The 17,878-nt window shown below is 39.2% G+C and overlaps 1 protein-coding gene across 4 annotated transcripts in view; it reads left to right on the top strand.

Moving 5' to 3' along the window:
• Positions 1 to 16,849, top strand: part of LOC139150913 (CUB and sushi domain-containing protein 3-like) — an 88,469-nt gene extending 71,620 nt beyond the window's left edge. For all 4 annotated transcript variants that reach the window (XM_070723376.1, XM_070723377.1, XM_070723378.1 and 1 more), the window contains 5 exons: positions 4,628 to 4,828; positions 5,015 to 5,209; positions 5,754 to 5,933; positions 13,952 to 14,131; positions 14,645 to 16,849. In XM_070723376.1, coding sequence (XP_070579477.1) covers positions 4,628 to 4,828; positions 5,015 to 5,209; positions 5,754 to 5,933; positions 13,952 to 14,131; positions 14,645 to 14,754 — 866 coding nt within the window. In that variant the 3' untranslated portion in view covers positions 14,755 to 16,849. The remainder of the gene's footprint in view (positions 1 to 4,627; positions 4,829 to 5,014; positions 5,210 to 5,753; positions 5,934 to 13,951; positions 14,132 to 14,644) is intronic.
• The last annotated feature ends 1,029 nt before the right edge of the window (positions 16,850 to 17,878 follow it).

A 17,878-nucleotide genomic window follows, 5' to 3' on the forward strand; every position in this document is an offset into this window, starting at 1 on the left:
AGCTCCAGTCTCAGAGTTGTAACAGTCTGTCGGATGAATGAACAGTCCTTTGGCTTGCAGGCTTGAAGTTGCACAAAGTCCACAGTATAAATCCAGCGTTGGCAGTGAAGGTCTTGAAAAGTCTTGAGAATGACTACTGCTGGAGTTTAGTAACACACAAGAGACACGATCCCAAAAGTCTGACTGGAAGCTGTGCACGTCCCTTTTATACCCATGTGCTTACATAAAGGCATATAAGAACAATCTAGAACTTTTATTGACATGCTAATTACTGTTCTAAAATTATCTCTCTTACACAACTAATTAACTTTCTAGAACATTCCAAACATGACTAATTGAATTCAAGGTTGTGAGGTCATTAAGGGCAGTGACCTTGAGAATGTTCTAGACTAATTGAACTCAGGTCATGATGAGTGTGGGGGGAAAAGACCTACATAACACACCCCCTCTTCAAAAAAGAATTTTTTTCAAAGAAAAATCTTTCTTTTGCAAATGTAATCTTGAAAAGGATATAAGTACTCAAATTTTTTTTACTCTAAAGTAAAATTTCTTGAAAGTGAACAACAATAAACTCTAAATACGAGAGAAACAGTCTGCAATTAAATTGTCTCTGCCTTTGATATGTCTAATATCAAGATTAAACTCCTGTAACATTAAACTCCATCTTAGCAATCTCTGATTTTTGCCTTTAAATTTCTGCAGAAAAACAAGAGGGTTGTGATCAATACAAACCACTATTGGCTGATTTGAAGAAGTAACATAAACTTCAAAATGCTGTAAAGCTAATATCAAAGATAAACACTCTTTTTCAATTGTAGAGTAGTTTCTCTGGGATTTGTTAAATTTGCGTGAAAAATAGCAAACAGGATGATCAGACTATACCATGACTATCCTCTTGCAATAAAACAACACCAGCAGCCGTATCACTAGCATCTACAGCTAATTTGAATGGCAAAGTGAAATCTGGTGCAGACAATACTGGAGCACTTTGCAGTATGGCTTTAAGTGTATCAAATGCCTGTTGGCATTGCTCTGACCAAACAAACTTTACTTTCTTTTTAAGTAAGTTAGTCAAAGGCTCAGTAATTGTGGAGAAATTTGGACAGAATTTTCTGTAGTAACCAGCCATACCAAGAAAGCGCATCAGTTGTCGTTTGCAGTTTGGTATGGGAAAACTTGAAATGGCACTGATTTTGGCATCAACAGGTTTTACCTCACCCTGTCCTACAGTATGTCCGAGGTAAGTCACCCTCGCCCAACCAAACTCAGATTTGGCAAGGTTGACAGTCAACATTGCTTTACTCAGTCTCTCAAAGAACTTCCGCATGAGCTTGATGTGTTCCTCCCAGGTGTCACTATACAGGACGACGTCGTCAACGTAAGCTGCACATCCGTCTAGCCCGGATATGACGTCTTTGATCATCCGTTGGAACGTTGCCGGAGAGTTCTTCATTCCGAATGGCATCACCTTGTACTGGAACAATCCGTCTGGTGTAACAAAGGCGGAGATTTCACGAGCACGATCCGTCAGGGGGACTTGCCAAAATCCCTTCAGTAGGTCAAATTTCGTCACATACTTGGCTTTTCCCACTCGGTCGATGCAGTCATCAATCCTCGGGATTGGGAAAGTGTCTGTCTTTGTTAAAGTGTTGACTTTCCTAAAGTCCGTGCACATACGATAACTGTGATCTGATTTGGGAACAAGTATGCACGGCGAACTCCAGTTACCTTTACTGGTTCAATAAAGTCATTGTCAAGCAGGTATTTGACTTCTTCCTGGAGATATTTCGCTTTTGTTGGATTCAGTCTGTATGGATGTTGTTTTACAGGCTTACTGTCCCAAACATCAACGTCGTGATAGATGACGTTTGTCCTCGTTGGAACATCTTGAAACAGGTGTTTATATTCGTGGAGCAGTTCTTTCACCTGTTGTTGTTGTTTTGGCTGGAGGTGTGCCAACTTTGTAGACTCCAGCTTCTCCAGGATTTCTGAGTTCTGAAGCTTGACCGAGCCCAGCCTTGAGTTTAGAGTATTTTCACTCAAGTCAGTTTCAGTATCACTATCTTCATAATGGTTTGAACTGACTGCACTGACAGGCTTTGTTTTAGTAGGATTATCCCTATCCAAATATGGCTTAAGCATATTTATGTGTCATAGCTGTTTTTGTTTTCGCCTGTCAGGTGTTATTATGATGTAATTTAAATCACTCAATTTCTTATCAATTAGGTATGGCCCAAAGTAACGAGCATGGAGTGGTTTGCCAGGAATTGGAAGTAGAACAAGAACTTTTTGACCTGGTTCAAACTTCCGTTTTGAGGTGTATTTATCGTATTTGCTTTTCATTGACTGCTGAGATGACTCAAGATTTTCTCTGGCTAATTCACATGCTTCAGAGAGTTTTTTACGAAAATCTGACACATATTGCAAAATATTCAGACAATCATCATCGTCTGATAGGAATTTCTCTTTAACGAGCTTAAGTGGACCACGGACTGTATGTCCAAATACAAGCTCAAATGGGCTAAAACCAAGAGACTCTTGAATTGACTCTCTAACAGCAAAGAGCAGAAAATGAATTCCTTCATCCCACTGCTTCTCTGTGTCAAAACAGTAGGTGCTAATCATGTTTTTCAAAGTTTGATGAGATCGCTCAAGAGCACCCTGACTTTTTCAGAAGAACACCAACGATCGAACAGTTGTTCTTTTGTCCGAGCGAATTCAACATAAGTTTGATCCTTCACCTTCTCACAATCCCTAAATTTCTGACGGTAAGCTTCAGGCACCAACTCATAGCCCTTGAGAATTAATTCCTTCACAGAATCATAATTTGAAGCCTGCTCTACTGACAACTGAATGTAAATTTCTCTGGCTTTACCCACCATAGCACTCTGCAAAAGCATGGACCAGGACTCCTTAGGCCAATCCAGACTCTGAGCAATTTTCTCAAAATGAAGGAAATATTTATCAACATCCTTTTCTTGGAAAGGGGGAACTAACCTGAAATGCTTAGTGATGTCAAAATTGTCTGAAGGGAAGAATTTTCCTGACTTTCCAAGCTCTAAACGTCTCATTTCTAACTGCAGTCAGTGTTCTGCTAATTCTCTTTCCTTTTCTTTTTCCTCTCTTTCTTTCTCCCTTTGTCTTTCTTCCATTTGCAATTCTTTTGCTTTCATTTCCAATTCCCTCTCTTTCTGTCTTTCTTCCATTTCTAATCTTTCCTGCCTATCTTTCTCTCTCTGTCTTTCTTCCATTTGTAATTGCATTTGTATTTTTTCTTTTTCTAATGCCAATTTTTTAAGCTCCAAATCTGCCTGTATTTCTAATTCTAAATTTCTTAGTTCAAGGAAAGACTCAGGCTCATAATCTTTCAAGGTGGATTCCTCAAATTGGCCTAAATTAATTAAATGTTTTGCAATGTGGTACTGTATTTCCCGCTTGCGCATAGATCTTTTGATATCTACTTTAAGGAAATTGGCCAGTGCAATGAGGTTGTCTTTTTTGAGGGAATCAAATGCGTCCTGATCAAGGTCATCCATAAATTCGTCTGGTTTAAATTCTGCCATGATTAAATTTCGCTGAGTTCACAGTATACTGTAGTTTTGAAAAGGCTGTCAAAATGTTGTCAAACGGCTCAAAATATTCGTCTCCCGGACGAGCCCCAATTTTGTTACGTGCAGAGAAAACGAACAAAAGGGTAAACTCAGCAGTTAACGTTTAAACAAAATTTATTACGAAAATAAAACGACTTGCTAAGTCAGGGATAGAGTACAAGCTTTAAAAGTGTACAGACTACTTATCTCAGCTGGGACGGCAAAGCTCCAGTCTCAGAGTTGTAACAGTCTGTCGGATGAATGAACAGTCCTTTGGCTTGCAGGCTTGAAGTTGCGCAAAGTCCACAGTATAAATCAAGCGTTGGCAGTGAAGGTCTTGAAAAGTCTTGAGAATGACTACTGCTGGAGTTTGGTAACACACAAGAGACACGATCCCAAAAGTCTGACTGGAAGCTGTGCACGTCCCTTTTATACTTACATAAAGGCATATAAGAACAATCTAGAACTTTTATTGACATGCTAATTACTGTTCTAAAATTATCTCTTTTACAGAACTAATTAACTTTCTAGAACATTCCAAACATGACTAATTGAATTCAAGGTTGTGAGGTCATTAAGGGCAGTGACCTTGAGAATGTTCTAGACTAATTGAACTCAGGTCATGATGAGTGTGGGGGGAAAAGACCTACATAACAATGACAAAAACACTCAATTCGTGCATAATACTAAAAATCTAATATAAATACAACTGGGCAAAAAATAATTTCCAAATTTTGAATCCAGATCATGTTATCCGTTGGGACTTGTAATCTACCCATCGATAGTTTCTGACGAGCTCTGTACGAAAGGAAGTTGAGTACTGATAAGAAATCTACTAACAGCAGAGCAAACGAAAACGTTTTTAAAGAAGCAAATGAAAAAGGCAGGAAATCTCATGCCGATTTGTTTCACAGACAAATTGAACTGAGTTCAGCTATCGTTCAGGGCAGCCACTGAGAACATTACAACGATTTACAAACCCTTTAAAACAAAGTCATTGAACAGTTTTTAATATTTCCCCCTTTTTCCCTTCACAGAGGAAGTGTGCGTTGCCTTGAATTCAGTGGTACCAAATGGTGAGCTAATGTGCAACTCAAATGCTAAACACGGAGCCTATCCAATAAGCACTCGGTGCGAGTACAGATGCCACGGCGATTACGAAGTGAGACCTAGCCCTTCAAAAACGGTCAGGATATGTCGATCCGGTGGCGTTTGGGATGGAGAAGCTGGTGCTTGCCGTGAGTATCATCCATCACAATAAAATATTTGCATTACATAAACACTAGGGGTCACGATACGTTTGGTCAAAACATCAACGTTGCATGGAGTTGTGGAGTCAGCCAGCGCCGTTTTTTGTTATGAAGTTGGCTAATACATTTGAAATTATTTACTTTTCTTTTCGTTTCGTTCTTTAATTCCCTTAGATCCATCCAATATTACTGGGCGACCCTGCAGTCGTTTGAGGAGCCCGGATAACGGCAGGGTAGTTTGTAAAGACGAAAACAAACTTTTCTCGGTCTGTACCTACTCCTGCAATAACGGTTACAAACTTCAGGGGACTTATATGCGACTGTGTAAAAGGGATAGCACCTGGACTGGATCGAAACCAGTTTGTGAAGGTATGGCAGTAAACCTACCTTCCACTGTCTATCTGTAGCAGTTATCATGAGATGAATATATTGCAGCACTATATCCGCATTGTATGTAGTTCATAAATGTGCCATTTGAAGAATAAATTTATTTGAGAGCAGCATATATATGGCTGGTCAGTTCCAGCAATAAGCTAACACGAGCATCAGTGAAAGGCACGGTTTTGTACATGTCAACTCCCAAACCGGGGAGGAAACGCATTTTAACAGCGGCGTCTTTCACGATTCAAGAACATGGCCATCGTGGATCCGGAAACGTGGCCAAAACTGCTATTATGCTATCAACTCCACACCTTCACACTTGGGAAATGGGTTTGTACGGAATTGATAAGGATATATATGGTTTGTCATAAGTAACCCCTGCTTTACTTTTCTATAAAAGTTTCCAGTTTCTTCCAAAAATAAGGGGGCAGTTAGCTTTCATTAGGATAAAAATTTATCTGGAATTTCCAAAAACACCAAAGATGTCATGTCAGGTACGTATACTCGATTCCACCGCTTCTTGAATTTTCAGAGGAAGCTGGATGTAATAAGCTGGGTAGTCCGGAAAACGGTGAAATCTACTGCGAGGGACAGTCAGTCGGCGATCGCTGTCAATACAGATGCCTTGAGGGATACACTATGTTGTCAGGCACAAAACTAAGAGAGTGCCAAGCAAACAGAAAATGGAGTGGAGCCGAAGTTGTTTGCAAAGGTAAGCTTTCCATACAGTGAATAGTCATAAGTTTGATTGTGTACGTCCGGGGAACTTGCGTACTCGCCTGGCTTCAAGCATACATTTTTTGCCATTTTTTTTTTCATTTGTGGTCGTATGAAATTCTTCATATAAATCTTACGTGCTAGAGAAAACGAACAAAAGGGTGAACTCAGCAGTTAACGTTTAAACAAAATTTATTACAAAAATAAAACTAATTGCTAAGTCAGGGATAGAGTACAAGCTTTAAAAGTGTACAGATTACTTATCTCAGCTGGGACGGCAAAGCTCCAGTCTCAGAGTTGTAACAGTCAGTCGGATGAATGAACAGTCCTTGCAGGCTTGAAGCTGCATAAAGTCCACAGTATAAATCCAGCGTTGACAGTGAAGGTCTTGAAAAGTCTTGAGAATGACTACTGCTGGAGTTTAGTAACACACAAGAGACACGATCCCAAAAGTCTGACTGGAAGCTGAGCACGTCCCTTTTATAAAGGCATATAAGAACAATCTAGAACTTTTATTGACATGCTAATTACTGTTCTAAAATTATCTCCCTTACACAACTAATCAACTTTCCAGAACATTCCAAACATGACTAATTGAATTCAAGGTTGTGAGGTCATCAAGGGCAGTGACCTTGAGAATGTTCTAGACTAATTGAACTCAGGTCATGATGAGTGTGGGGTAAATGACCTACATAACACACCCCCTCTTCAAAAAAGAAAATTTTCAAAGAAAAATCTTTCTTTTACAAATGTAATCTTGAAAAAGATTTAAGTACTCAAAATTTTTTTACTCTAAAGTAAAATTTCTTGAAAGTGAACAACAATAAACTCTAAATACGAGAGAGACAGTCTGCAATTAAATTGTCTCTGCCTTTGATATGTCTAATATCAAGATTAAACTCCTGTAACATTAAACTCCATCTTAGCAATCTCTGATTTTTGCCTTTAAATTTCTGCAGAAAAACAAGAGGGTTGTGATCAATATAAACCACTATTGGCTGATTTGAAGAAGTAACATAAACTTCAAAATGCTGTAAAGCTAATATCAAAGATAAACACTCTTTTTCAATTGTAGAGTAGTTTCTCTGGGATTTGTTAAATTTGCGTGAAAAATAGCAAACAGGATGATCTACACCATGACTATCCTCTTGCAATAAAACAGCACCAGCAGCCGTATCACTAGCATCCACAGCTAATTTGAATGGCAAAGTGAAATCTGGTGCAGACAACACTGAAGCACTTTGCAGTATGGCTTTAAGTGTATCAAATGCCTGTTGGCATTGCTCTGACCAACAAACTTTACTTTCTTTTTAAGTAAGTTAGTCAAAGGCTCAGTAATTGTGGAGAAATTTGGACAGAATTTTCTGTAGTAACCAGCCATACCGAGAAAGCGCATCAGTTGTCGTTTGCAGTTTGGTATGGGAAAACTTGAAATGGCACTGATTTTGGCATCAACAGGTTTTACCTCACCCTGTCCTACAGTATGTCCGAGGTAAGTTACCCTCGCCCAACCAAACTCGATTTGGCAAGGTTGACAGTCAACATTGCTTTACTCAGTCTCTCAAAGAACTTCCGCATGAGCTTGATGTGTTCCTCCCAGGTGTCACTATACAGGACGACGTCGTCAACGTAAGCTGCACACCCGTCTAGCCCGGATATGACGTCGTTGATCATCCGTTGGAACGTTGCCGGAGAGTTCTTCATTCCGAATGGCATCACCTTGTACTGAAACAATCCGTCTGGTGTACAAAGGCGGATATTTCACGAGCACGATCCGTCAGAGGGACTTGCCAAAATCCCTTCAGTAGGTCAAATTTTGTCACATACTTGGCTTTTCCCACTCGGTCGATGCAGTCATCAATCCTCGGGATTGGGAAAGTGTCTGTCTTTGTTAAAGTGTTGACCTTCCTAAAGTCCGTGCACATACGATAACTGTGATCTGATTTGGGAACAAGTATGCACGGCGAACTCCAGTTACTTTTACTGGGTTCAATAAAGTCATTGTCCAGCAGGTATTTGACTTCTTCCTGGAGATATTTCGCTTTTGTTGGATTCAGTCTGTATGGATGTTGTTTTACAGGCTTACTGTCCCCAACATCAACGTCGTGATAGATGACGTTCGTCCTCGTTGGAACATCTTGAAACAGGTGTTTATATTCATGGAGCAGTTCTTTCACCTGTTGTTGTTGTTCTGGCTGGAGGTGTGCCAACTTTGTAGACTCCAGCTTCTCCAGGATTTCTGAGTTCTGAAGCTTGACCGAGCCCAGCTTTGAGTTAGAGTATTTTCACTCAAGTCAGTTTCAGTATCACTATCTTCATAATGGCCAGAACTGACGGTACTGACAGGCTTTGTTTTAGTAGGATTATCCCTATCCAAATATGGCTTAAGCATATTTATGTGACATAGCTGTTTTTGTTTTCGCCTGTCAGGTGTTATTATGATGTAATTTAAATCACTCAATTTCTTATCAATTAGGTATGGCCCAAAGTAACGAGCATGGAGTGGTTTGCCAGGAATTGGAAGTAGAACAAGAACTTTTGACCTGGTTCAAACTTCCGTTTTGAGGTGTTTTTATCATATTTGGTTTCATTGACTGCTGAGATGACTCAAGATTTTCTCTGGCTAATTCACATGCTTTAGAGAGCTTTGTACGAAAATCTGACACATATTGCAAAATATTCAGACAATCATCATCGTCTGATAGGAATTTCTCTTTAACGAGCTTAAGTGGGCCACGGACTGTATGTCCAAATACAAGCTCAAATGGGCTAAAACCAAGAGACTCTTGAATTGACTCTCTAACAGCAAAGAGCAGAAAATGAATTCCTTCATCCCACTGCTTCTCTGTGTCAAAACAGTAGGTCCTAATCATGTTTTTCAAAGTTTGATGAAATCGCTCAAGAGCACCCTGACTTTCTGATGATAGGCGGATGACCTATACTGTTTAATGCCTAGCTGATCCATTACTTGTTGAAAAATTCCAGACATAAAGTTGGAGCCTTGATCGGACTGGACACATTTAGGGAGGCCGAATAAAGTGAAAAATTTGACTAAAGCTCTCACTATAGTCTTTGTCTTTATATTTCTCAGTGGTATGGCTTCGGGGAACCGAGTTGATGTACACATAATTGTCAACATGTACTCATTTCCTGATCTTGTTTTTGGTAGGGGCCCAACACAGTCTATTAGTATCCTACTAAATGGTTCTTGAAATGCAGGAATTGGCTGTAAAGGGGCCTTTGGAATGGTCTGATTTGGCTTTCCTACCATTTGACATGTGTGACAAGTTTTACAGAAATGTGCTACATCCTGCCTGAGATTAGGCCATAAAAGTGACTGAGAATTTTATGATAAGTTTTCCTGACTCCTAAGTGACCAGCCCAGGGGTTTCATGGGCCAGGCGCAATATTTCAGCACGATAGGCTTTGGAACCACAATTTGATGTTTTATAGCCCAATCGTCATCAACCAAAACATCTGGAGGTCTCCATTTACGCATGAGAATACCAGATTTTGTATAATAGGAAACAGAGCTATCTGAAGTTTTACCTTCATCATCTACCCTGTCAAACAAAGACAAAATATCTGGGTCTTTGTGTTGTTCTGCAATGAGATTTGATCTAGAAAATGTCTGACTTTGGTCAGCAGAAGTTTTACTGGAAGTTTCAAATCCACGAGGGATAACGGAATGATCCGTGTCAAACACCTGACTGAGAAAGGTGTCATTTAAGTCAACATCTGTGACATTATTTTTGAGAGTATTTTGATTCTCGGAAGTTTTCTTTGACATGGCTCGAGTAATAGCACATGAAGGAATAAATCGGGTATCTCTTGTTCAATTGGCTCTGGATCCTGATCTAAACTAGGATTATCAGTCACAAGTGGATTAGTAATGACCTTGTCCCCAGCAAGGTCGTTTCCGAGAAGAAGGTGAATCCCTTCAAAAGGCAAAAAAGGCCTAATACCTAAAGTCACAGGTCCAGAAACAAAGTCCGAAGACAAATAGACATTATGGAGAGGAACAGGAATGTAGTCATTGCAATCTACCCCCTTAATAAGAACTTTAGAACCTGAAAATGACTTTTCAGAAAACGGCAGGGTATCTGCCAACAAAAGAGACTGGGAAGCCCCGGTATCTCTTAAAATTTTGACAGGGGTAGCGGAAGAAAAATCACTAGAAAGTGATATAAAACCATCGTGAATAAATGGTTCGAAAATACCCATAATGCTATCTTGAGAAGAATTGACCTTGACCTCACTAATTGGGGATGAGAGGGATTTAACCTCAGAAAATGTGTTGCACACATTATTAGACTCTAATTGAGTTGATGAAGAAATAAAGCCGGTGGGCTTAGATCCACTTTGACTACTTTGACCTTCACGTTTTCTTTTCAATTTGAAACAATCTGACATTAAATGGCCGTCTTTCTACAATAATTACAAGAAAGTGTACCGAACTGTTTGTCAGAAGGAGATTGAGACTTGGGATCTGATGATGTGGGAGTGTTACTTGAATTTTGTGAACTGTTGTCATTTGATTTTCTACTGTCCTTTGAGAAATTCTTGGATGAAAAGGAGGAGTTAAATTTACCTGCATTGTTTCTGTATGAAAAGGACTGGGATGGTTTGCTGAGAAAGGAAGATTTGTGGGTCAATGAATAATCATCGGCCAAACGTGCAGCAACCTCCAATGTATCTGCCTTTTGTTCATTGATAAATGTCTTGATGTCACTCCGGATGCACCTTTTAAATTCCTCAATCAAACAAGCTGTCGTAATTTGTCATAATTCTGACTGACCTTTTCCGAAGAACACCAACGATCAAACAGTTGTTCTTTTGTTCGAGCAAATTCAACATAAGTTTGATCCTTCACCTTCTCACAATCCCTAAATTTCTGACGGTAAGCTTCAGGCACCAACTCATAGCCCTTGAGAATTAATTCCTTCACAGAATCATAATCTGAAGCCTGCTCTACTGACAACTGAATGTAAATTTCTCTGGCTTTACCCACCAAAGCACTCTGCAAAAGCATAGACCAGGACTCCTTAGGCCAATTCAGACTCTGAGCAATTTTCTCAAAATGGAGGAAATATTTATCAACATCCTTTTCTTGGAAAGGGGGAACTAACCTGAAATGCTTAGTGATGTCAAACTTGTCTGAAGGGAAGAATTTTCCTGACTGTCCAAGCTCTAAACGTCTCATTTCTAACTGTAGTCGATGTTCTTCCAATTCTCTCTCTTTTTCTCTCTGTCTTTCTTCCATTTGTAATTCTTTGTCTTTCATTTGTAATTTTTCCTGCCTTTCCCTTTCTTCCATTTGCAATTTTTCCTTTTCTAATTCCAATTTCTTAAGCTCCAATCTGCCTGTATTTCTAATTCTAATTTTTTGAGTTCGAAGGAAGACTCAGGCTCATAATCTTTTAAGGCAGACTCTTCAAAATGGCCAGAATTAACTAAATGTTTTGCAATCTTGAACTGAATTTCTCGCTTGCGCATAGATCTTTTGACATCTACTTTAAGGAAATTTGCCAGTGCTATGAGGTTGTCTTTTCTGAGGGAATTAAATGTGTCCTGATCAAGGTCATCCATAATTCGTCTGGCTTGAATTCCGCCATGATTGAATTTCGCTGAGTTCACAGTATACAGTAGTTTTGAAAAGGCTGTCAAATGTTGTCAAACGGCTCAAAATATTCGTCTCCCGGACGAGCCCCCAATTTGTTACGTGCTAGAGAAAACGAACAAAAGGGTGAACTCAGCAGTTAACGTTTAAACAAAATTTATTACAAAAATAAAACTAATTGCTAAGTCAGGGATAGAGTACAAGCTTTAAAAGTGTACAGATTACTTATCTCAGCTGGGACGGCAAAGCTCCAGTCTCAGAGTTGTAACAGTCAGTCGGATGAATGAACAGTCCTTGCAGGCTTGAAGCTGCATAAAGTCCACAGTATAAATCCAGCGTTGACAGTGAAGGTCTTGAAAAGTCTTGAGAATGACTACTGCTGGAGTTTAGTAACACACAAGAGACACGATCCCAAAAGTCTGACTGGAAGCTGAGCACGTCCCTTTTATAAAGGCATATAAGAACAATCTAGAACTTTTATTGACATGCTAATTACTGTTCTAAAATTATCTCCCTTACACAACTAATCAACTTTCCAGAACATTCCAAACATGACTAATTGAATTCAGGTTGTTAGGTCATCAAGGGCAGTGACCTTGAGAATGTTCTAGACTAATTGAACTCAGGTCATGATGAGTGTGGGGTAAATGACCTACATAACAATATAAAGCACACGTCGTACAGGTTTAGTTATTCCTACCGGGATTACTAGCATTGATTTTCATTTAATTTTCAAACACTTTTCTTCTTTTTGGTAAAACAAGTAGGCTTCACCAAAAACTGGAAGTCGGACAGTTTTATTAGTTCAACTATGCAGAGCTTATCGTTTATGTTGATTGCTCATCATCGCCTGTCGTCCAGTTGCCATCGTCTGTCAATTTTACAGTCTTCTTTTCTTAAAGCTCTTGTCAGAAATCCTTCACATTTGGTTTACTTGAGATTTTGCTTGCTTTTTGTTCATTTTTCTTTGAAAATGTTCTAGATTAGGAAGCCTCATATAATATCCATGAAATTTAGTGTGGTTCCAATGGATGACCTTACTTAGTCTTGTGCAAATAATAATGAAATTTGCATATCCAAATGTTCAAAGAGGGGTGTCGTCAGAAGTGCGCAGGTGCAACTTTCTTGTTTACAATGTATTTCATGCAAGATATCTAGATGCATCACGTCAGCATAGCTGCAACATTCAAGTTTTACCATAGTCATTGTTAACAAACGTGTTTTAACTTTCATCAAGCGACAACGTACTCTCAGTATACAGTGTTTACATCGGTCGTAGGGGTCCCCGGCAGCCTTTGAGCAGAGTCCCGACGACACCCGCCCTTTAAGGGCATTTTCTCACTTCTTTGTCGAACCTGTTCTCCTTTGATACCACCCATCCAATTACTTTCAAATTTGAAATGCTAGTACACCTTCTTGGGGATGGCGTTATGCAGATTTTATTAAATTGGCTAGAAATTGAAAACCTTGAACTTTGGTTCAAACTTTCCGTAAGGAAACTTCAACTCATTCCTTCTCAAAAACAAGGATAAAAAGCAGAGGTCACTGTGCAAAATTTGGTGATAGAAAAACAAATTACCCAATTTATATCAATACTATAGAAATAACGGGCGACGCGCTGACCATTAACGTTTATTTATGGGGCAAGGGCGAGAGGAAAGCCAAAAATCAAGCCTGGCCCGTTAATTTTGGCTTTCCTCGAGCCCGCGCCCATATATAAACTTTAATGGTCAGTGTGGAGACTGTTATTTCCATTATATTATCAACGAACCCAAGAAAACCGTCAAAATTTACGAAAATTTCAGGAGCGAACGACAACTTGGTCCCAGAACTGAGCAATACGCGACGCACTGGCACGCGCGCTTTAAAAATTTGGAGATGTTTTCAGAAAAAAAGTATCTCAAACTTGGCCCACAAGTGCTCCATTTTATTTAGTGATTGATTATGATTTGCGTTTGAGCTGTAAAGTTACGAAAACTTGAGTTGTTAATCTTATTATATAAATTCATATTCACGGGCATGAAAACAAACATTACTGTGTATTTGTGGTCAGTCACGTGGTTCAGCTCGACCATCAAAATGCGACGGGCAGGGCATGGTAATTTGGCTGCCGTCCCTTTATGATTGAGCCGGTGAAAGATTTTACTGTTCTACAAGCTTTGAAATTAGCTCCCAAATGTAACTGAGGAAAAAAAGGTTTTGTAAAAGTGTTAGAGTCGGAATACAAGTTTTAGAGTCGGAATATCTGTCCCCTGGGCGCATTCAAACTATACAATACCTCGTCGACCTTTCATAGTAACACAGTAAACATTGAACATACATCTTTGGACAAGATTTACGAATCTCTGGAGTTGCAAGTTAATAATTTATACTTTTGATTATTTTACCAACAGAAGTGACATGCGACCCCCTACCACCCCCACATAACGGACAGGTGGTGTGCTCTAACAATTTTAAATATGGCTGCAAATGCGATTACTACTGTAACGCCGGATATTATGCCACCGGGGGAAGCTACAGCCGACAATGTAGTGGATCTGGCCAGTGGACTGGTAGACCTTGTACCTGTAGACGTACGTGAATTATGTCTGTCTGCCCTGTGGTCTGCCCTACATATCTCTCTCTCTCTCTCTCTCTCTCTCTCTCTCTCTCTCTCTCTCTCTCTCTTCATTTGTGTCTGCATCATACATTCACAAATAGGTACTTTACACCGTTCATGATAAATGTATATTGGTGAATAAAAAACGATTTGCATTGTTTACTGTTCGATGACAATGGAGATTATCATACACGAGACTTCATTTTTTCCCCCAAGTGTCTCTTTAATTGGTCGACAGATCCTGGATTTGCGCAAGAACACGCTGATTTCACAGCCAATTATTGTACTAAGGGTTTAAGAATGCACCTTTATAGAATGCGCCAAAGCTTGTTCCGACCAGAGTCCTGGAGGGTCCACTGTGTGCCCTCTTAGCTCTTTATCTACCCCGATAAACAGCATTTTGTTAGCGTTGAAATATATAAGCTTGCACATACCAACAGATCTGCTTCCTTACCATATATAATTTTCTCTCCTTGACCCATATTAGGCATTCAAGTTCGGTGCACCCAGAACAGCTGCTCAAATAGGTGTGGATATCGCCCTTGCTCACCCCGCCACTTACGACGGAGAAAGGACATCAGTCTCGAATCCGATTAAACCCCCGTCGTGGAATGGTATCGTCGATCTGAAGATGCGCAAATGAGTGTTTCCTCTCTTTCGACAATGCCCACACATCGTTGAAGGTTTCTTCGTACCCGACAAATATTCCCGGCTGATTTGTGTCTTGTTTGTTTTTTGTAGATGATTCAGTTTATATTATAAGTAGGTCAACGAATAAGAGTAATAAAGATTCAAGTATCTTAGGTAGTTTTCCCTAAATATTTGTAACTAACAACTCCACTTCAATCACTTTATTTGGTTAAGACTCTCCATCATATAAAATAAATCAGTTTTATCTTCTGATGAAAAAGCATTTATTGGGTATTTGGATAAGTTCAAGCCTATATTAAGCGATGATTATAGGTAAACACTAGATACGGTCGAAATGTTTTCAGTGAACTAGAACTTAAAAACAGTTTCGTAATAAAGGGATACGCCGTTGTAAGAAATAATGATATATATCAGAAGTATTTTATCATGCGTACAAGAACGAAGAGTAATCTATCATATTGTGGCAGAATCGGCGAAAAAAGCGTTCACTGTTTTGAAATGTTTGTTGACGGGTCAAAAAATGCGCTATCGTCAGAAAGAGAACGTGTTTTTTCCGCGTCAGAAATAATGCTTTTGACGTTCTGAAAATACAGTTGTGACGATGAGACAATTGTGAAGCAAATTTCTGTGTAAGTCCACGCACGAAATACTTCATACAATGCTACGATAATGAACAGCCAGTTTCTTTTATGCCTAAACCATTTCTGTAGCTTAGAGTGTATTCTTGGCCGGTTACAGATATACATATAGATAACATTATATTTTTACTTGAATACTTTTGTTAGAGGAAAGCGAAATATTGACCATTTCTTTTGTTTAGAAATCAGCCTTAGTGACAGCTCGGGACATTTTTATTGACTTAGGCATTTTAACGTTTTGGACACTAAATTTGCACATATTCATTAAAAGTAACTTGACAAAACCTATCATTTTACACCTATGAAATTAATTTTGACGCAATCAATAAAGATAAGTTCATTTTTTTTTCTTTTGATGTAAAAACCTGGTGCTTCCAGTGTATTGTAAACACCCAATAACTATTTTGTCCAGTGTTTTATCTTTTTGTAATTTCACATGTTTTGCATATATCATGTCTGCACGTTGAGTATAGTTTGCTATTAATATTGTTATTCATATCAGGCGTGTGTTGTAGCATCGCAAGTCAACGAAACGCAAGTGAGTTTGGACAATTTTCAAGTAAAATGTAACGTTTGAAGAGACATACTTGCATATCGATTTGTAGTTTTATACTGTCATGAATAGACGATGACAGACAACCGATGTTCGCACTCCTGTTTCAGCATGTTACATTTAAAGGGCCAGGAACTGTAACTGTTGATGACTTTTTGCAATTTTTTTCCTTTACTATTAACTTCGGTTTCTGCTTCCAGACGCGTTGAGATACACAGCAGTATTCAGCTTGTTGAGTCACTCTGCGCATGTGTAGACTGCACTATTGTTGACAGTGAATTCTCGTCCTGACTAGAGTTCTAATATGAATATCGATAACAGCGCACTCTACACGTACAGATGCTGTGTGAATAAGCTGGTAAGTGTTTCAACATGCTTTTCGGAGTAGAGCAAGAACCAGCTAATTGGCATAAAAAAGTTGTGAAAAATCTGTAAAAATGTCGCAGCTACCGGTCCTTCAACGTGGTTGAACAAGACATCGATGAATCAAAGACCAGCACGATCGCACAGCGCCCTCTGCACTAAATGCCCTCATACGATCTGGACAAACAGCATACTTGTATTTGAATTGAAGTTACGTCAGTATTGACGATTTTGGATCGCGATCGGAAAGTTCACATTCAAATTCATGATCAGTGAATATGGACTAATGGCCCAAACTACGCTATTTGCTAAGTTTACGATAAACATTTTGAAATATTTTGATACATTTATTTTACATCAATAACTCAAAATAATTATTACCAATGATTACATAAATCGTTGTTCAGTTGTATTTTTCATATATTGCCACATGTAGGATATTTGCAATTCTTATTTAGCCTTATCGAATAAAAGAAGTGATGATGCAGTTCTATGGAATCATGGTTTTTTTTATCTACTTCCTCTTCTGTGAGTTAGTCTGAGTGTAACAGGACTGAATGATGAACCTCTGCAATCAATATTACTCAGATCTCAACTGCACTCGCACATTGTCGCTCGTTTGCTCCAATTCCGCTCTGCGCCTACGCGCCCCTACGCGCCCTGTCACACCTTGACGATTTAGCCAGCGTATATCACAGGGACGCGTTATCTTTCGAATGACGAATGTTGGTACTATGAGTACCCATTTTCGAACATTATGACTCGATCTTTTTCAACATTTGTTTTCCGTGTTTGCTTGTTCACAATAACATATCAATTATTAATGAATATTTATATTTCCGTCTGATTATAAAAATAGTATTTTCAAGATTAAGTGCTTTGCCACTGTTCTTATATAAAACACCAAGGGTGGACACAAACCGGACACCTGAAAGAAAACTGCTCTGTACGTCAATCATTTCAAACGGAAACTGTCATTGGACAGGTGGCGCGTGGTTCATCGGAACGCGTACGGTCTGTACGTTACCATGTACGACTCGCGCTCGAACCTTAGTAAAAATCACTGAAATATGAAAAAATGACCCAAAAGATATTCCACACTTCACATATTGTTAGACAGGCACTAGGTTTAATAAGTTGTACGCATGTCTTACTTTAATGCCATGAAACAGTCGAAAACTGTGCGAGATCCATACTTCCGGGTTGAAACACTGGGACGTCGTTTGCAATGTTTGTGTTTGCACATACTTACGTCATGGGAAAGCCGGCACTTCATAGCCAATCAGCACTCGAGAAATCTATTGTGACATCGCGACCTGTAATTTGCATACAGAGCAGTTTTCCCTTCGTTCAAGCAGCGAAATTACACTCCGTTTCAAATGACAAGCGCACTATTTGGTAATGTTACCTGAAAAAATTATTTATTTGACGTAAGAAAGGGCGATAACTATTGGTTTTGTTGGCATATAACCTGTTACAATGTAGATTTTCCCAAACGGTCTAGTTCGGTGTCCAC

This window comes from Ptychodera flava, chromosome 15, assembly GCF_041260155.1.
Source record: "Ptychodera flava strain L36383 chromosome 15, AS_Pfla_20210202, whole genome shotgun sequence".
Classification (NCBI taxonomy): domain Eukaryota; kingdom Metazoa; phylum Hemichordata; class Enteropneusta; family Ptychoderidae; genus Ptychodera; species Ptychodera flava.